The sequence below is a fragment of the Leucopleurus acutus genome, assembly GCF_964270905.1.
Source record: "Leucopleurus acutus genome assembly, chromosome: 2".
In the NCBI taxonomy this organism is placed as follows: domain Eukaryota; kingdom Metazoa; phylum Chordata; class Mammalia; order Artiodactyla; family Delphinidae; genus Leucopleurus; species Leucopleurus acutus.
This window is the reverse complement of record NC_139143.1, coordinates 175,028,874-175,049,795: the sequence shown is the minus strand read 5'-3', so window position 1 is coordinate 175,049,795 and position 20,922 is coordinate 175,028,874. Positions and strand designations below refer to the sequence as shown.

The following is a 20,922-nucleotide window of genomic DNA, read 5'->3' as shown; positions in this document are numbered from 1 at the left end:
GTCAGCAGCCAGTCAGTGTCTGCTCTGGGCAAAGCACATTTGGGGCCCTGGGGAGGACACAGGGGTGACACGGATGCTGCAGGGAACACAGGGTGGGCTCTGGAGCCTTAGTGTGTGGCTTTCAGCTTTAAACTGGCCTCAGAGTTTGGATCTGTACAGTGGAGATCAAAATAGCACCTACTCCACAATTTGTGAAAATTAAATGAAATGATATAAGCAAAACTATTTAGCACAGGGCAGAGGGAGGCAGAGTAAGTATCCAATACAGTACACCGTGTGTGTGTTTGCAAGCATCCAATACATTACCCGTATGTTTATACAGGTAAGATCCGGAGGGTGATTTAATTTTGTAATACAATTTGGGGCCAATGCAGTGTTTGTCGTTGTTGTTGTTTTAAAGTAACACAATCAGATCCATGAGAGTAGAAAGGAGGGTGAGATAGGAGTATAGGAGGGATGAATTTGAAAGATATTTGGATGATGATAATAAAAAAGAATTAGAAAAGAGAAGTGCTCGGACTGAAACCAGACTGTTCATTTTACAAATCACTATATTAAAAAATATATTGTAAGGGTCTTTTCTTAAGTCAAAGTCTTGAATCCATTAAATACAGCCTGGCTGTAATCTGGTTGGATGTCTAGCCTCTTGAATTTTTAGGAAATAGATTACACTTTCAGTAAGGTCGCTTACTATGTACATCTTACTTGACTATAATGATTAGCAGCTGAAAGACCCATGCTCAAAAATATCTTTTCTATTCTACACATTTCACCAAACTAATTTGATTAACAAACTCCTCTTTTAAATTGGTTTTCTTAAGAAACTTAATTAAGGTCCATGGCTACAAGAACATAGGGGTGGGGGATGATGGTAGCAGAAAAACTGAAGATTAAGAAACGAATTATGTGGGACTTATAAAAAGTACATATAAATCCTGTAACAAAAATGCGTACATGTTCATAGAAATTGGTGTTCTTTAAAACACAAACTCTGGGTTGCTATCCCTTTACTCCAAAGAAGTTGTCCTTTTCCTCTTCCCTGCACCTTGGTCGCATAATCAACTGAACTCTACCTTTTCTCCCCGCTTTCACTTACAAACTGGGCAGAAAGGGAAATAAGGGAGCCCCATTCTCGCAGCAGATTTTTCTTGTGCGCTTACAGTGTGCTCTGCGCTCGGAGAAAGAGGTGTGTGTGGGGGGTGGGCAGACACGTAGCCGCCACACCGTGTGACTGAAGTTCAGGGCCAGTGGGACACAAAAGAGGAACTGATTAACTTGATCCGCACCTGTGTCGGAAACGCCTTCACAAGGGAGGCAACTACTCAAGAATTTCGAGGCTGCGGGCAGGGAGGACAAGAGGGAACCGCAGAGGAACCGCAAGCTGGAGAGCTGCAAAGAAGTCCCCGTGGCCGGGGAACAGAGTGACAGGAGTGTCAGGACTAAGTGGCCAGGGGCCAGCTTCAGAAATCAACTTGCTGGAGTACCTTCCATCAGTAAGAGATCGAGTACACGACTCGGTGAACTTAACTCGGGAACTCAAAGCCCCTTCGCTGACTCCCCACGGCGGGGAACCATCGGGTTCCAAGGGCCGCGGGCCCCGCGAGCCGGGCAGCCCGGGTGAAAGCCGCTGCCCGGGCGTGCGGCTGACGCCCCTTCCCCGGCGCGCCGGCCTCGGGCCCCGGAGTCGCCACGAGGGGGTTGCGTTGGCCGTGTTCTGTAAGTGCCGGGCGAGGCCGGGCGGGCACCTCCGGGAGAGGCCGGTGTCACCCGGTAGCCGGCGGAGGAACGGCAGCCGGTGCCGCGGCAGTTGTTCCCGACATGCTCTTCTCGGGGAGGATTTCAAACCCTCGGCCGCAACCACCTCCCCTCCCCCGGCCCCGTCGGGCCTCAGCAACAGGCGGCGGCCCACGTATCATTGGCCGGGCCGCGCAAAGGCGTGTTTTGATTGGCCGCCGCGCCCCCCGGCCCCGCTCTAGCGCTCACCGCCGCCTCCATTTTGTCGGTAGAGGCAGAAGGGGAAGGTCGGTCGGGACGCTGAGGTGGCCTGCAGCTGTCTCATCGGTGCTCGTGGGCTTCGCTCGTTCCGTGCCTCGTCGCTCCCTGGAAGGGGAGGGGGCTTCGACGCCGAGCAGGAGCCGCCGCCGCCGTAGTCCCGGGTTCGAAGTCGGTGAGTGGCGGCGGCGCGGCGGGTGCGGCCATGTTGGCGGCCGCGCTCCCCATTGTTGGGGGAAGGAGGCGAGATCCGAGGCCGGGCGGGCGCTAGCGGCCCGGAGGAGCGGGTTCCCGGGCCGGGCTCGAGGAACGCTGAGCCGCTCGGAAGCCCAGCGCCGTCGGTAGAACCGAACTTTCCGGGCTCGCGTTGGGAATGACTCACGATCCGGGAACTAATTTCTTTAGGGCTGTTAACATAGTCTGGAAGGGCCGCTCACCTTTTCGAAAAGAAGAGGGCTTCTTATTTGTTCGGTAACTTGGTTTCTTGGAATATCAAATGAAATCTCGAATGTTTAATGTTCACGATAGGGAGGCATTTTTTTGTATTTAAGAACTGACTTCGCTTGTTACGGCTTGTGAAACTTATTTTAAGACGGGGAGGAGTCAAGAGTTCATATCCAAAGGAAGAGCTGCATGACGTAGACACGTTGGGAGAGGAGGTTTTGTGAAAACAGATATGTGATGTGTCCAAAGACTGGGAAATTCTGTGGGACTTTCAAAACATGGTCTTTAGGAAAGATTTTAAGCCCATTTCTTGGCATGGCTATAAAAGTTAATGCTTCCGTGGTTTAACATTTTGGTCACAAAATCCGTGTGAGAATCTGAAAGGTTCCTAGGAAAAAGATGCAACTTGTTGCGGGATTTGGCGGACACCCCTCCCCAGATTCCTCAGGGTTTCCTGGATCTCGAGGGTATTTAAATGATGACAGTTACAAGGTCAAAGCCATCTTTAGAGACTTTATTTTCTGCCTTTTAGTTCAGGAAGTAGTCACTATTTATGTAGTAAATATAAAGGATCACTTTCTCCTGTGTTTTTGAATTGAAATAATGAAATATTTGCTTTTCTAGCTAAGACTTCTCTCAAACTTGTGTGCTGAGGAGACTCAGATGTTGGCCTCAGCTCCTAGGCTGAACTCAGCAGATCGGCCCATGAAAACTTCTGTATTGAGACAAAGGAAAGGATCTATCAGAAAGCAACATCTATTATCCTGGGCGTGGCAGCAAGGAAGAGGACAGGTGGTGGAAATCCTGCAATCTGAAAAGCAGACTGAAAGGTATCAAAACCTTCCCGTTGTAATGGGGCATTTTATGATGGACTCATCCTAAACTGTTTTTATTTTTAAATAGAGGATTATTCAGAATTGTGGATAAGCTCACTGTTCTTAGGAAGGTATAGTAAAGTGCATGTAATGAAGTGTGAACAGTATAGTGAAGTTGAAGCAGCCGAATAGCACATATTTGGGTCTTGCCCAAGATTTCTGGAGTTACAAATTGGAGCTACTGAAGTTTCTTAAAGTTTTGAACTATTTGAAGTGGAATTCTACTCAATATTCTGTTTACATTCACTTACAGGTGACAAAGAAGCTGAAGATGGGTGGTGGAGAGAGGTATAACATTCCAGCCCCTCAGTCTAGAAATGTTAGTAAGAACCAACAACAGCTTAGTAGACAGAAGACCAAGGATCAGAATTCCCAGATGAAGATTGTTCATAAGAAAAAGGAAAGAGGACATACTTATAATTCATCAGCAGCTGCATGGCAGGCCATGCAAAGTGGGGGGAAGAACAAAAATTTTCCAAATAATCAAAACTGGAACTCTAGCTTATCAAGTCCCACCTTACTTTTTAAGTCTCAAACTAATCAGAACTATGCTGGAGCCAAATTTAGTGAGCCGCCATCACCAAGTGTTCTTCCTAAACCACCAAGCCACTGGGTTCCTGTTTCCTTTAATCCTTCTGATAAAGAAATAATGACATTTCAACTTAAAACGTTACTTAAAGTACAGGTGTAAAATGAGATAAAGTATTGTGTTTAAATTTAGTCATATTTAAGGATAATTGGCAATTGTCTCAGACCAAATTCACTAGGGAATTTAATCTGTAAAACTTTTAATTAATGTAGAAAATATAATCAGACTTAACTGTTTTGTGTGTTATGTGCACTGTGATGGTAGAATCAGTGCAAGTTAAAATAACTAAATTATTGATAATTGTACTTCATATCAATACTAAGTGTTCTCAATTGAGTAACCATTCAAGTGAAACCAGTCAAGTTTAGATTTGGGGAATGGTAAAGGAATCAACTTTTTCTATTGCCTGTTGGGGGAAAATAGTAATTTAAGATTATCATTCACGGATCAGCAGAGTGACTTGTTGAGATCTGGCAAATGTGATTGTAAGCATCCAGTTAAGACATACAGGGGTTGAAAACTAGCTGAATATTTGAAAGTTTAATGTCCTAAACCAGTAATATGCCAACAGTCTGATGCACTGCCAAAAGAAAATGTGAATTTTTTTTAGAGTATAGTTGTATTTTAGTGAACTGTATGGTGGGGAATGCGGAAAGGGCACTAGGGGCTATTTAGAATGAAACAGTATACCCCATTGTCCCTGTAACTGACATGCAGTGGATAGGTGTCTGCCAACAAATGCACCGAAACCATTTTATATAGAAATAGTATTCGGTGTTCACCGAGTAGCTTTCAGAATACATTTTAGTATTATGGCACTGCACAAGCTATTCTTACAGTGATCTGGCTTCAAATCATCCCTGCAAAGCTTGTTTAAAGTTGGGAGCTATATAATGTGAAAGTTTTACGTACCTAGGAAAGAGCCATGTAAATACATGTAATAAACTTGTAGCATATGTAAAGTTTTGTTGGCGTTTATCCTACAAAAATAGACTATTTTAGTATGAATTTGCTGAATGTAAGACATGGACTCTATACTATGGCCTAATTTTAAAGGTCCAAAAAAACCTTGTTTTTAAAGTTTGCCCTTGTGCTAAAGTGCCACTGTATGTATACTATAATTGATCTTGCTGTAAACTATATTTCAAAGTAAATCCTAGTGTAAGAAGTTTTATATAACTGAAAAGGTAGGTTTTAAGCTGCTAAAACACTTCCTATTTTTGAGAGATGTGAAATGCAGTATGGGATTATTTTAATTTCTTAAGCCCAAAGATTAACTATTAAGGGGTTCCTCTTACCTTAAAAGATTAATTTTGGCTTTTAACAATTTGTGTAACCTATGAGTATAGTGTACAATGCCAGTGGGTTTTTTTTTGGTCAACAGGTACAACCCAGGGGACCACTCATTGCAAAAGATGCAATTTCTTGCCTAATACCATGATAACATGTTTTGCTTATCTTAAAGATAAGCGCTAATTATAACAGCCAACTCAGTAGTAAATTAAAAGGAAAGTGTGTGTGTGGGGGGTCTATTTAGAATGAGTGTAGGTGCCCTCTTCTCTCATTTGGCAGCTTTTTTGATACTTTTAAGCAGAATGGGTAAGTTGTATTTCTCCAAATTCAGGTGAGATAATATTGCCCATATCAAATAATGATAAAAGACAAGTTTATATAATAGTACTTAATGTACATACAGGAATTTGAAGCATGAAATTAAAAAATAAAATTGCTTTTTCCCGTGTCTTCTTTTTATTGTATAAAAAATTGTTACGACCATGTAATATTCTTAGAATGCACATAATTAATCCTACTGAAATAACAGTAGGACCGTTGGTTTTAAGAGGCAACCAATTTGCTAACTGATAATAGACATTTGGATTAGCAGCTATACAGTTAAAAAAGCAACTGTGGCTTCCTCCTCCCAGCAGGGCTAACAGTAAAAGGCCACAGAATATTACTTTGGAACTTTACATAAAGCTTCTGAATTCATCTCATACCAAATTGAGTAAAGCAGGTGTAATCGCCTGTCTCCCTCTTCTACATTTTAAGATGACTTCGGTAAACACAAGAGTTCTTGTCAATTTGAGAAATTCTGCAAATTTTTTTTTCTATAAACAATTTTCACAAGGGGACCTTGGAGGAGAGAAAAGACCCAAGAACTAAACTGGCTTTCTAAAATACGTTCCAAATGATAGGATAACTCAAACTAGTTCAAGAAAAATCTTTTAATTTCTACACTAAGCAAGCAGTGAATCCCAGAGCCAGGTTGTATTTTCTCATGCAAACTGTCGGAAGAAATTGATTTGGCAAAAATAATGAGTCTTTTTTTCCTGTTTATTCCCAGTGTAATTTCTATTAACAGTGGCAAGAATTGCCCAGTTCTTTGCAGTACTGCACTGGAATCCCGCTCGATTCAACAATTTTCATCCCAAGCATCTTTATGTTAGGTTTTGATGTATACATGTAAATACAGTATATACTAGATTTCTGGTTTGGGACTGACTCCAGTGGTAAAAGTGTTCAGAGAATTAAGAGCACATTGGCTTTAACTACAAAAATTTTTAATAGCTACGGTTAACTTAAAAAGTTAATAATCGTATTTTATATCTCATGCCTTAGAAAGGTACTAATAAAGTTATGGTTAGCGTACAGGAAGTATGGTTGACATGAATTTCTCAAATCGTACTTGTAAGAACCAAAAAGTTGTTAGAGCTCATCTACCCTGTAGGGCTGCAGTCAGCCATAGCATGAGCCTTGTCAGTGTTACAATTTAAACTTGTCATACCTTTTTGATGGCAGCGTATATAGTACAATGGAATCTTGAGCCCATAACCTATCTTTACACTTCAGTTCTGGTAAATTCTCTTCATCCCAGAAGCACAAGGTGGAAAATAACTGAAGGAAAACACTAGTTTTCTAGTGTTTAATTGTCTCATAGGCAATTACTTTGTAAACCAAGTGGGATAGAGTACATCTCAAACCTCTTACACAAATGAGGAAAGCCTACTGAGCCACAAATCTGTCAGGCAGAACTAAACCTAAAAAAAAAAAAAAAATCCAAGATTTTTTGGATCCTAGACCAGTTTATTTAATTATCTAGCATTCAGAGATGTGCTCTACAACAAACGACACAAAGGCCTTTTACTTCTTTACAAACTACTCTGTCAATTATCAACAAAATGAATTTACATGCCTTGCTTTGTACTCCAAATAAAAAAGGAATCCCCCATCTTTAACATAAGGGTGAAACAACTGTTAGGAATACATAGAAGCAACACAATAAACATAACTGACACTGCTGGAGGAAGGGACAAAGGGAAACCCCCCCAAAAAAGATCCTTTTCCATAGCAGCTAGCTATGTCTTATAGATGTCAGTAGTTGAAGATGAAAAGGCTGCTGACTTCTTTCATCAGTGAGGACAATTCACTCCTGGGACTCCTAAAAGCTCTGATAGACCGCCTAGTTGAACACTTATTTTATTCCTGTCACAGCCTCCCCTTCAAAATTATCTCAGGATTTTGTAAACAGGAATATGGTCAAAATGCAACAGGAGATTGAAATTTGGAAAGCCAGGCTGGAAAGTGAGTCAACAGCTGTTGAGATCTTAAGATTACATTTAACCCCTTTTCCATCCAAGAAAGTTACAAATACTTTTTGTAATTAAATAATTTTCATAAATCTATTAAAATCTTCCCTCTAAGTGAACTCTAGATTCCATTATATTAATTGTATTGTTATAAAATTTCCCCATTTGTAAAAAAGAAAAAAAAAGATGAACCAAATGAAAAACCTTGGACACTTATCTAGTATCTGCCACTTACTTGCTGTGTGATCTCGGGCAAGTTTGAAAAATTAAAACGGGTAAAAATACCTCCGTTTCGTATCTCCCTTAGGTATATTCTGCTATATTTTCAAAATCTTTATAAATTAAAGGCTTAAACACGTCTGTATTTTTAGATGAGTAACTTTACACAAAGTTTTAAATGTGGCAGAAATAAAGACAAAAACCAAATATGCAAGTGATGAAATCAATGTATAGATAAACTTCATATCCTAATACGGAACTAAGGAATCCAAAACATTTTGTGATACTATAAAAGTTATTTATTCACTATACACAGAACATGTCCCCTATAAAATGTACATGTAAATCGCTAGAAAGTATATTTGGTGAACATTTTCTCAATTACAGAACATACTAAATCAGTTGGGAATAACAGCTATCTGCCTCAAAATAATCTAATTATAGCACCCAGAGTCTCCTTTACATCTGATGCAAAGTTAAATATTTTTGGGGATTGTTTCCTAACGTGTTTGAGGAGGCAGAGTTAACAATTATATATAACTCTAGTATATTACAGTCACTGCACAATAAATCAGTTTATTACAGATTAAAACATATCATTTTTTCATTATTTGTATTAATGGGATGAAAACAAATACTGGATACTTTTAAATGGCAAATAACCACAAAATTACTTATATTTGATAGTATATTGGGTTTTATAATTACATAGGATATAAATGGTGTAAAATAGTTATGAATAATACACCTCAAACAAAACAGTGAGGCCACACTGTAATGATTCACTAGATTGTGCTCAGTAGACATTTATTGAATAAGTGAATTTTATCTATTTTTCTCCCCAATTACCCAGTACAATTTTTGCCCACAGTAAGGGCTCAGTAAATGTTTGCTGAATATACTGACTAGGAAAGAGGTGAGAAGAGATGGACCCTCTTAGCTGGATGTCAAGTATAATTGGAATTTATGTGGGAGAGTGTTTAAGGAAGATGTAAACCGCATGTGGCATACAAGTAAGGAAACTCAGATGCCAACAAAGCAAACCATTAAGCAGAAAACACTGGCACTGGAATAAACAAAGGCAAGATTTGCCAATAGCAAAAACAGAACTGACTTTAAGAGATAAGCAAGTTTATATTGGACCATACCTTTTCTCACCCAATTCAGTTTGAGACAGACCAATAGAGGCACTGTAAGAGACTATGGCTGTCTTCCTTGATATTCAAACATCCTAGTTTCCAATTTAACATGGACCTGTTACCCATGAATCAATATAAACCTATTCAGATTTAGGGATTAGTTTCCACAAGTACAAAGTTGAATTTCCTTTTATTTGTCCTAAAAGGCTTACTTTCAAACTTGAAGGGACTTCAATTATTCCATGTAGTTTCGATAACATTCTTTTATCTTTTCAGACCAGAGTCAAAATATTCGTACAGTATTCATACTGCAGCACCTTCCACCCACCCTTTGGTCGCTTGAACTGCCCTTCTTTGGTTCTTTTTCCGCTTTCTCAGATCTTTCTTGAAGTGTAGTAAGCAGAACTGTACTGGGTATTCCAGCTGCAGTTTGGTCTTAAATAAAAGAAGGATGTTTGTCAGTTTGGTTTTCTTTATTCTTCTCTGTGGTATACAGGATTTTGTTAGTTGAACTGGATGTAGCAGCTTACAGGGCCAAATTTTCAAGAGAATAGTATAATAGTTCCCAGGTCTTTTCCCTGGGTTGTAACTTAACAGCTCATACTCTATGTAGCACCTTTCCTTTCTCACTGAAGCATTATCTGTCATTATTCTTCTTGCTTACTTGGCTTCAAAAAAAAAAAAAATGCAGAGATCTTAAGCAAAAAGAGAGGTGAAGTGTCAGCTCTCACTTGAGTCTTGATATGTTCTACTCCAATACTGAGCCATGCCAGACACACAGTAGATACTCAATAATTATGAACTCAACTATGTAACCCAATATTAAAGCCCTGTATAAGGATCCTTAAGTATCAGTAGGATCCTATCTATCATGGGTTCAACTATAAAATAGTCCCTTTGAAGCTATGTTATTTAGGTATGTCACTTTAGAAATAACATATAAGGTTCTCAAGAAAACAGCATGAGTCTAAAAATAAGTGACACAAGTAAAAAATAAAAACGAAACCACTACTTCTAATTCTATACAGACAGAAAAATTAAACGGGCTATTTCCCCAATCTACTCTAATTACAGTCCATTTAAAAAAAAAAACATCTAAGGATCCGGCTGAGCTCAAATCCTGGATCTGCCTTTTACTGCTTTTTCTTTGTGCCTCCATTTCCTTATCATCTGTTACACGAGAAAATAAAAGTATCTTTCTCATAGGGTCTCGTGATGAGTAAATGAGTTAACACATAAAGCTTTCAGAACAGTGTCTGGCACATCATAAATACTCAATAAATATCAGCTATACTTGTCATTATAAAGCAGCTTGAACTCAAACCACAAAACACCTAAACCAGTTCCCCACAGTGATTATCACTTAATATTAAGTGCTCACGAACATTCAATGCAAAAATATTTCAAATCACGCCAATAACATAAGGCCCAATCCATCTTGTTTAGGATGGGGAAGAGTAGAATTATTGGTCCATCTAATAATGAAAATATAAACTTAAAATTAGCTAACTCAAATTTCATTTTAATGCGTATCTTAACACTACCAATAACCTCTGTTATTTAACCCAAGGGGTTTAATAAGCAATAATGAAACAACTCTGACATTACATAAGGAATTTTTAAGTACTACGTAAAAGATGTACCTTTCTGCCAGGTTCTATCATTTCCAAAGTAAAACCTGTGCCTAGTGCAACACTGATTTAAAATATTCCTAAATCCGTTGTTATTGTATAATCTCATTCAAAACTATAATAATTCCAGTTAATCATTATTTCCTTCATTTTGTTTTTATTATAGCATGTTTGCTTAATTTACAGCAAGCAGAAAATAAGCTGGGTCTTGTTTTGATCCAAACATTGATGTTTTAAAGGTTGTACACAATATTTGTTAAAAAGAACATATAAAAATACCTTTTTAGAAGCTTCTATAAGAAAGAAAATACAAAGTTTAACCCCACAACTTTCCTCTTTGCTAGAACTGCAAACTACTGCTACAGTTTTAAATAGACTTTTTGTTGTTTAAACTATACATCCAGGAAAATCTAAAAAAAATTAAAGAAACGTGCATATAAATGATTGCATAGCAGAACATGAACATTAACTGCAAACAGTAAAGAAATGAAAGTTAGAAATACTATCAAATATACAAAGGTTCTAGAATCAATCCTTTAAACACATTCCACAAACAGTATTTAAAAACCACCTTTTGTTCTTTACAGGCAAGGCCTAGATTACTAAAACCAAAATTGAAAAAAGTAATCCTCTAAAAGGAATGGTTTCCCTAAAATATTTCTTATTATGCCTGTAAGCAAGCAATCTAAAAATTTTAAGGATGCCAGCTTTTATTCTGAAATGAGATTGGACACGTCAAGTCACTTTTTATTGCCCCCAAATGGTCTCGCAGAGAGATGTTAGAAATTATAAAGAGTTAGGGTATTATTTTCATCAGGTACTACATGGATAATCAGGCAAAACCTCAAGAGATGTGACTTCCTTAAAATTAGTTTTTTCCAGAATTATTTAAAATCTCATGGCACCACAGAATCACGTAGAATGGGAGTGTTGTCTTTTTACTTGCCTCACATTAAATAAACTGAGGCGTGAAGAACAAGCCTCCTTCATAAAGATATGGGCAAATTTTGATACAAATGCACACACCAAGTGCTTTAAGTATCAAAATTCAGTCCTTTTACACTATGCGCACACACAAACAAAACCTACTTTGAAAACACTTTACTTGCTTTTAACAGCAGTGAGAAAACTAAGCAATATTATGGTCAACAATGCTCCTTAAAGTTTAGAGTAACTGCATAAGAGCATTCTTTTCCCCTTAAAATTATTTCTGCCATCATCAACCTGCCCAAATTTTAAGGTGGGTTTTTCCGATGTTTGTATGGTTCCAAATCTTCACAGAAACCAGAAAAGTGAAGGCTCCGTGTTTCAATCAAAAACGCCATCTCCCTGAAAATGCTACTTAACCCAGTTGGCGTCATTCCCCGAGACAGTGGGGTTAACAAAAGAACTATTCCACACTGTGCCATAAATTATCATCGTGGGTCTCGACACCTTGACAAGACAAAAAGGTCCACCCTGAACCTAAATGTGTCTAGTCGGGTCAGTGTTGTACGGTGGCTACAACTTCACTTTTGTATCATTCTACCTGATTAGCAAGCTACATTTCTAGGTTAACAGTTCTACCAAATATGGATATGAAAGTTTATTTTTAATAAGACAATGTTGCAAATTATGGTCAACCAACATCTTTTCACCAATACCTCAAGCATTAAAAAATGAGAATCTTTACAAAAATATACAGAGACACCACAAATTGGTAGCTGCCCATAACATTAAACAAACTGGACTCTTAAGAGTGGCTTCTCAACAGCATATCATTTTAATAATAACCATTGCCTGGTACAGGGAAAACTGACAAGTGTTTTTTTAAGCATCATTGCAACATTGTATTCCTGATAATTTAAGTAAACCAAACTATGAGAGTAAATGAATGATACATGCCTAAAAATATCATGGTTTATACTATCAGTGGCCACTGGACTTAGGACTAGTCCAAGACCTTGATCTAGATTTTGACCTAGACCTAGACTGTGATCTTGACTGAGATTTGGATCTAGGTGGTTCTTTTTTCCTTGATTCCTTTTCATATCTTGAGCCAGACTTATAATGTGTTTTGGAATCTGTTTTAGAGGTGCCTCTAGTTTTGGTGTGAGATGCAGACCTAGAACGTGATTTAGCCTTCATTTCTTTCTTGGGCTGGGACTTGGACCGTGATCTTGAATTGGATTTAGATCTTGAAAAAGATCGATTTCGGTGTTTGAATCTTTCAAAACAGAGGAGAGATACAATTAGAGTAAAAATTAGATTCTATATTAATCAAATTTGTTATTTTTAGAGCAAAAGTTCACTCTGAAATTGATATGTATAGTCTTTTTCAAAGCAAAGTTATTTACCTATCATTGTCGGAATGGCTTCTGCTACGCCGTGGTCTTCCAGTCGGTCTACTGCTAAAAAGTACATCAGAAAAAGCAAACAGTGACACATGTCTATTTACAGGTTTCTAATTAAAAAAATGAACCATAAAACTTTTAAAATAAAGCACTAAAAATATTTTTAGTCTCAATGAAGCATACAATATACATAATTAAAAGTATACAAGAAGATTTTAAAAAATTAAAGGCCAACAAACTAAATCTTTTCTGTGGTACACATCACTTACTTTCTAGGGCTATAAGATCTTCTATAGTTGTAATCAAAGGAACGACTTCTTGATCTCCTTCTTTCATAACTTCGGCTTCTAGAACGTCTATATCTGTCATAGTCATCATAGCGTGAAGAACTATACACATTCCTCCCTTCCTTGGCTTTCATCTGATTTGGAGCTATGAAATACATAGAACAGAAATATTTACAAACATTAAAAACGTAGTATTTAAGCCTCCAAATTATAGGAAAAATTCCTGCATCTCCTTCCTTTATGTTTCCAAATCTGTGGCTACTTGTGAATGTTAATCTTGGAAAAGGTATTTACTTTCAAGCAAGTCTATCAGAAGACTGTTTTATGTTAAAAATGATACCCTCAAATATCTCCCCAACTATTTTGTTTTTTCAAAGACCTCTCACATCTAGTTTGTTGTCCAAAAATATGCCAACTACTTGGACATTAGGAAAATATACCATGAAAGTATTTTTAAAATTCCAAATTAAAATACAAATGACTTTTGAACCATATGCTAATTTGGAATTATCCTACCATGGTTTCCATTCAGTAGGAACAAAATTAACAATAACAAAATACTTAATGGTGGCCTACGAATGATATGTAGTGTCAAAACGCAATAATATATAGTCATACAGTTCTGAGAAACCGTGACAAAGAAAAGCAGAAGAAAACTAACACTTGTCGAATGCCTTAGACATACCCACACCCCGGACAGTCCTCAATCCTTATGTTATCTCATTCAATCCTATGAAGCAGATACTTTATGCATATGTGTATGAATGTATAAATAACACTGACTACCCAAGAACCTATCATTCAACCCAAGAACTAGAGAATCACCAACAGCTTGTGTCTACCTAAGTACTCCCTCTCTCTTTAGCAGCTTTTTTTTCTTCCAGCAGTTATTTTAATCTCTATCTTTTAATATCTTGCCTAAGGAAACATAACAGTTGAGCCAGAATTCAAACCCAGGTGTATCTGACCCCAAAGCCTGTACTTATGCCTCATTAGCATGCAGCCAACACCTGGTGTATGCCTGCATTATTAATAAAAACCAAGTACTAATAGAAAATCTTTTCTAAATTTAATCTATATAGTCTTTCCCAGTCTATCTGTTCATTTCTACAGCCAGGCACCTACATAATTACCCAATTACACCTTGATGATCTTTATGCAGAAGGGAAATGGCTCAAGAGAACCAAAACTTTCCAAAGTTTATTCTTTTCAATTCCACTCTTAGTATATTAAACATGCCACAGCTGATGGTACTGATCTACCTTCTTAAAGAGTCCAAACATATCTCAGGCATTCTGATCGCTGCATTCTAAGTCGTTTGTCTACCCTGAAATTCTGCAAAGTATTCAAGATACTCTATCTTCCCAAAAACTATCTTTCTGGGTTTTGAACAGAGAGACATATTGCACAATACTTCCAAGAAGCACTCTCAGAACAATTTGTATAAATATGATGTAGTTCCGCGTGCCACAACTACTGAAGCCGGTGTGCCCAGAGCCCGTGCTCCGCAAGAGAAGCCACCGCAATGAGAAACCCACGCACTGCAACAAAGAGTAGCCCCTGCTCACCGCAACTAGAGAAAGCCCACGCGCAGCAACAAAGACCCAAAGCAGCCAAAAATAAATAAATCGGCTGAAAAAATTAAAAAATAAAATTAAAAAAATCTGTATTTATGTCAAACCTAACCTCCCAATTCATCCCACCCTCCACCCTTTCCCCTCTTGTGTCCACACGTCCATTCTCTACGTTTGCATCTCTATTCCTGCCCTGCAAACAGGTTCATCTGTATGATTTTTCTAGGTTCCACATACATGTGTTTCTCTTTCTGACTTACTTTACTCTGTATGACAGACTCTAGGTCCATCCACATCTCTAGTGGGAACCTGTGGTATAGCACAGGTAGCTCAGCTCAATGCTCTGTGATGACCTAGATGGGTAGGATGGGGGTGGTGGTGGTGGGGGAGGCCCAAGAGGGAGGGGATAGATGCATACACATAGCTGATTCACTCTGTTATACAGCAGAAACCAACACACCTTTGTAAAGCAATTATAATCCAAGTAAAAAAAATATATATATATATATATATACAGAAAAAAAAAATGATGCATTTTACATATAGGCATAAAGGTACTTACTCTTTCGATCCCCCTGTGCAAACTGTATTTCAATTTGGCGTCCACAAATCCATTTTCTGTCCAAATTATGTAAAGCATCTTCTGCATCACGAACATCCTCAAATGTGCTAAATGTTAAGGGGCTTGGGAAGTTTTGCAAACTTTGATAATGAACGAAAGTTCAGTTGGTAAGTCTGCAACAATTCACAATCTCTCGATATTATTCTAGAAAATCAACCAGACCCCACTAACTGGTTGGTTGATTCAGCTATAAACACTTTAGAGTATTAAAGCACTTGTGACTCCGTAAGGCATGAGTTTGAAAACACTTATGAATACATATTATGAAGTTATTACTGAAATAAGGCCTGTTACAGCTGAACTACCAAGTAATCCCATCAGAAGATTTTCCTGAGTTTTAAGAATTTTACAAAACAAGACAAAAAAGGAAAACAAACGTCAATTTTATTTTGTATGCTAAAGCAAAAATTGCTTAAAATAAAACCAAAACTGTTTTTCTATTTTTGTTTCAAATGAAAAAAAGAAAATGCCAATAGTTCTTGTGTAAGCAAGCGGAATATACCTTACAAGAAACGAAAGCATCAACCTCAAATTAATCTTCCTATTTTTCTCAGACATATCTAACATTATTATTTCACTTAGCTGTCTTCCTTATTACACCTTACTGGGAAGACTGGTACACCAGCCACTTGTAGATATCAAGAGAGTGTCAAGCAATACTTAAGACATATTATATCCATGCACAGACCATAAAAGCATGCTGCCAAGAAATAACAGACCATTTCTAAAGATTCCTGGACTGGAAAGCCCTAACCATGACACCGAACATAAAGCTTCCCAAAGTGAAGTGCGTTTGGGACTGGTTTTCAATTTGAGAAATTTCAAGATAGTATTTATAAGCCTAAAGCAGGAACCGCTGGTACCCATTTTTGATCTGAGAGGCTGTTGCCTTGTTCTCCCCAAACAAAGTTATTCTGACCAAATTTACTTCCTTTCCTAAAACCACCATTCTAACAGAAGCCAAGCACATATTCAGAGCAGTGTTTGATATAAAAGCTTCTGAAGGGGAGCTAGGCTAGGTTTGGCTGTGGATTTTCATTCTGTACTAAAGTTCACTATTCTAACTTGTCCATTTCTATTTCTTAAATTTGAGAGGAGTGCAGATCTTGAGTGCTGATTAAAAAAATCCCTGAAGCGATATACTCTCTTCAAGACTGATATTAATATTCTTTTACTCCAGAGACTAAAAGGTCTGCCTCACTAGATTTCCTATTTTTTGTTCTGGAAGGACTTAAAGAACACAACAGGGTCCCAGTTCTCTCTCTCTGAGGCTATTATGTGTAGTGAACGAGAGCTTTTCTCAAGTCCTAAATCACGAAGTTTTCATCATGAAAAGAAAAAGGTTGACGGGGAGTTTAGAACCTTGAATGCTATAATCAACCACCCCTCCAGGTTAATGCAGTTGGGCTCTAAAATAACTGAAAAGAACAAGTTCATTTAAAGGGTATACTACTTTGATACTTTGAGAGACAGAATAACTTCTTAAAGGATTCAGACCAAGAAGTATAAAAATTATTTATGAGAGCCTATCATCCTCTGGGGCTACCCTCAAAAACAGAATCCGGGATTGGATGAACCATGGCAAGGTTCTACCAGACCTGTTAAGAGAAAGCTAGCTGGGAATGGGGTCAGATAGAAAAGAGGACCACAGCAGGGACAGTCAAATATCATTCTGATGCCAGTTACGGAGAAATCTGTACTCAGGGTCTTTGCGAAATCCTGATACCTATTTCTTTTTAACTACTTGAAGACCACAGACAGACTTTGTGTATAAAAATAGCTATAATTCACCTTGAGACTCCTTTGGTTAACTCTTTCCTGGCTCAAGTATCACATACTCTTCAAACTGCTGATCCTGGTTCCCAGGCCACCCCCAAACCAGGTAAAATCAGGCCAACACATTGTAAGCCAGAATGTACCATTACTTTTTTTTTTTTTTTTTTTTAAACCAAGCCAGATATACCTCTTATCCTCTCTGTAACAGAGCTTTGCAACCAATTCCCACAACTGTCCTTGATCACTGGGCCTGCAGGAGTAGCAGCTTTTGGCATTTCGCCTAAGTCTCATTAGAACTCTGCTAAGTTTCAAGAGATCCACTGAATTTAAGCAGTAAGAATTTTTCCTAGCCTGAAGTCCACAGCCCAAACCTTTGTTGCCACAAGGAGATGATCTCACTGAAGGAAGTAATGTCACCTGAAACTCTGGGCCAAGGAACAATTTCCCATAGATCCTGATTACGTACCCATACCAAAGATAAGGCCTTCTGCCACCCATTCTGGGCCAACTGATCACATGTGCTAAAGCAGTCAGGGCCAGCAGGTTTCACAGAGCTAAGTTTCAGATGTTAGGACTATGTGCATGCCCCTAACAGCCCTTTTAAAAAATCTATAAACAGACAGTATCTCTAGTGGATCTGACCTTAGAAAACCACCAGAGCCATTTCTAAGTAGTCCCCAGTGCATGCACCTGTGTGCCCTCTAAGCATGGCTCTATGGAGTCGGCCTGACTCCAGAACTTCATGCTACTCCAAAGAGCACTGCCTGCTACGCTATGGCACCGGACCACTTGGTCCAAAACAGAAATATGCTGAGTTTAAGCTTAACAACATTACATCCTGGTACACTTTAACTTCACAAGCTAAGAGAGAGTGCATTTATACAAGACCACATCACAACATCAAAAAGGCCCATGTAAATCAAGTTACAGGTTTTGTCACTAGACCAAACCAGAATAATTTTGAAAATTAACTGCTTACAAAACATGAGGAGAAAAAAAAAAAAGGAAAATAGTTATTCTGTAGGATACATCAGGTATGACTCCTTTAATCTTGGCCATCATTCAACTTCATCTTGACCTTTAACTCTTTAAGTGCTTGTCAGAAGGACTTGTCATGAGATGCTTGGCCAAATATGACAGATGGCTTTATCTTTAACTTTGAAAAACAACCTTTTCCCCCTTTTGTAGATAAAGCGAGGCTTTGTCTCCCATTAGGCTTGTCCTTCTTCCAGCTTTTCTTTATATTTTCTTTTCCCAAACTCTCCCTTCTCTTCAAGCCTGATCCTTAAGAGGTCTTTGGCTTGTCTACTTGCCTTAAGTGTTGAACTCTACTCTAAAGGTTCTTTCATGCTTTCTCTTTGGGGTCGCCATAACTGTACAGCTTTACATTCTCTGAGGTAACAACAGAGGACAGCAAATTAGGGGACAATATTAAAGAAGTTTACCTCATTGTTATACAATTTGTTTTTGATCAAGTGATTCAAGTTAACAAACAAGAATACCAAACTTTAATTGCTAAGCACAAGAACATATTAACTTTTGAGTTACATTAAAGGTGGTAGCAACCAGAGTGTATTCAGATTTAAATCACATAATCACTGATTTGAGTTTCAGCAGCATGAATGGGAATTTAAATATTTTACTGTTTTTGGATCAATTTTAAGAAATAGTAAGAGCAATGTGTGAGTCAGAATTAACTTAGAAAAAATTGAAGACAAAACATTTATTAGAAGACAAAAAAAAAACAACTACTTTTTAGATGTTACCTCTTACAAAAACTTGAATTTCAAACTTCAACACCCCTCACTAATCAGCCATCTGAAGAAAGGATATTGAACATATGCAAATCCTCTTGGACGGCGAGTGTAGAAATCAAGTGGAACATACACATCAACTATAGGACCATAACGACCGAATTCGCGTCGTAAATCTTCAGACCTAAAACATCATAAAAAGAGGCCAAATTTTTAAGTCCACTCCTTTAAAAGTTACTTTGTAAGAAATAGGTTTCTTTCCGTAATATCTCAATTAATGAAAGAGACTGTGCTATGTTCCTGGGTGACCTGAAACAAGCTTTCTAAATCTCAACATCAAGAGCCAACGGTAAGAATATACAACAATGTCTTTTTGAAAAAGAAAAGCCAGAATGCAAGATTCTGAAAGATAATAACGCAGTTTATAATAAACCTTAACAACAGGAAAAGACATTTAAGGAAACTTGACTACAACTTATCTCTATTGCTTTTATCCACAGCCTTCATTTTTCATAAATAGTATAGTAGCATTAAGTTGTACTTAACTACTGCTATGTTTTTTTTTAAACAGTATCAAAGCAACTCTAGTATTCTGAAAAATACAAAGCACTTATTTTACCTCCAAATTTTAGCGACAGGGTTACACACTTAATGGTAGATACGGTTTGAAAAATAAAAGTCACAAATATATATAATTCCTCAATAAATGTCAATATGACATAAAGGGGAAAGTTTCCTAGACGCTACAGTAAGTACTATTGCTTACTTGCCCTACTTAAAGACAGAAAAATATAAATCATACGAGGCTACCTAATTTTTTTTTGATTTGTGTGTGTAGAGTGATTATTTGTTAAACAGTAAATCTCATCTTGTGATAAGATCTCTTCCAAAAAGTCTGACGGCAACTCCAAGCAATTAAGGGAACTGGCGAGAACAAAGGGGCGGTCCAGGTTAATCCAATTTAGCTATCAACGTCCTAATGGTAGAGGCTTCCTAAACCTCCGTTTTCAAAGGGTGGCCAGTATTTCCCGGAAATGGGAAGAACTAGTTCGTACCATTTAAGTGGAAGAATTTTATATCTTTAATCTCAACATTCCCTTTATCCAAACATCTACAACACCAAAAAAAAAAAATCGCAAATAAAACACAACAAAAAGGGTAACAAATGCTTCGCCACGCTCCCCTCCCCCGATCCGTTATTTTACTGCAGAGCAGTTTTTTTTTAACTAGGAAAAAAAAAAATTCTGGGCCAAGGGGGCGTGCACCCCAAAGAACGTGAACTTCAAATCAATGGGGGGAGCTGATGTTCGGTGGAGGCAGAGGCTGAACGCCCGGAGAGGAAGCGGGAAGGAAGGGGCCCCCATCTGCGGAGGGGGAGGGGACCGAAACGCCGCCACGCGGCCCGCTCTCCCGCGGCTGCCCGGGAGGACCAGCGGCGCCGCCCTCGCTCCCACGCGGCGGTTATGCCGGCTGCGCGGCCTAGTTCGGGCCAGAAAGCCGGCGCGGGACCCGCCATCTTCACCCCTTCCCCTCCCCCGGCGCAGGCCCAGCGCGCCGCCGCCGCCACACCGGTCCTCTCAGAGCGCCCGCGGCCTCCCCTCTTGGGCCCGGAGTGCCTCCCCTGTACATACCTGGTATCGTCCGCCACGTTTCTTACGAAGAGAGACGTGTTGGGGGGACGCAGGTACCGGGACATGACGGCGGCGTGGGTCTCAGCAAGGACACTAACGGGCTCAGCAAACCGTCCGCAGCTCCGGCGCCAGATCCTCGAGACACACAGCCAGAGAGCTCCGCTACAGCAACCGCCTCTTCTCGCGAGAGTTCACTCCCGCCTCCCCCCACCTCCTACCTGAGTGCAACGCCGGGACCTGCAATGGTTCTTTCCCGCGAGATCACGCGGCGTGCGCCTGCGCATGCGGGCGGCGGGAGTACGTGCTGCAGCCTAGATCTCATTCATTGGCTTCTTGAGCTGCCTCCCCTTCTCCCGCTAGCCCGCTCTTTCTTTCTTAAGTGCTTTATTTTGCCGCCCTTTTCTCCCGTGCACCGCGTTCTCCCCTCCTGACCGCCCCCCGCAAGTCAGGAAGCAGATGTTTTAACCTG

At 39.1% G+C, this 20,922-nt stretch overlaps 2 protein-coding genes across 7 annotated transcripts; one reads left to right on the top strand and one right to left on the bottom strand.

Annotated features, from left to right (window-relative positions):
* Positions 1 to 1,284: 1,284 nt before the first annotated feature.
* PNRC2 (proline rich nuclear receptor coactivator 2) lies at positions 1,285 to 5,630 on the top strand. 2 transcript variants are annotated; one of them, XM_082834756.1, is made up of 3 exons: positions 1,285 to 1,493; positions 3,061 to 3,266; positions 3,565 to 5,630. In XM_082834756.1, exon 3 carries the CDS (start codon positions 3,583 to 3,585, stop codon positions 4,000 to 4,002), a length of 420 nt encoding a protein of 139 aa, XP_082690882.1. In that variant the 5' UTR covers positions 1,285 to 1,493; positions 3,061 to 3,266; positions 3,565 to 3,582; the 3' UTR covers positions 4,003 to 5,630. The 2 variants fall into 2 exon arrangements, with proteins under 2 accessions (XP_082690882.1, XP_082690881.1); XM_082834755.1 differs by having other exon boundaries at positions 1,285 to 2,167.
* Positions 5,631 to 6,393: 763 nt separating this feature from the next.
* SRSF10 (serine and arginine rich splicing factor 10) lies at positions 6,394 to 20,602 on the bottom strand. Of its 5 annotated transcripts, none has more exons than XM_082834539.1 (6): positions 20,454 to 20,602; positions 18,902 to 19,006; positions 15,233 to 15,336; positions 13,079 to 13,241; positions 12,813 to 12,866; positions 6,394 to 9,280 (listed from the first exon to the last, which is right to left on the bottom strand). In XM_082834539.1, exons 1-6 carry the CDS (start codon positions 20,516 to 20,518, stop codon positions 9,220 to 9,222), a joined length of 552 nt encoding a protein of 183 aa, XP_082690665.1. In that variant the 5' UTR covers positions 20,519 to 20,602; the 3' UTR covers positions 6,394 to 9,219. The 5 variants fall into 5 exon arrangements, with proteins under 5 accessions (XP_082690665.1, XP_082690666.1, XP_082690667.1 ...); XM_082834540.1 differs by having other exon boundaries at positions 12,813 to 12,863; XM_082834537.1 differs by lacking the exon at positions 6,394 to 9,280 and adding an exon at positions 9,287 to 12,682.
* Positions 20,603 to 20,922: the final 320 nt, after the last annotated feature.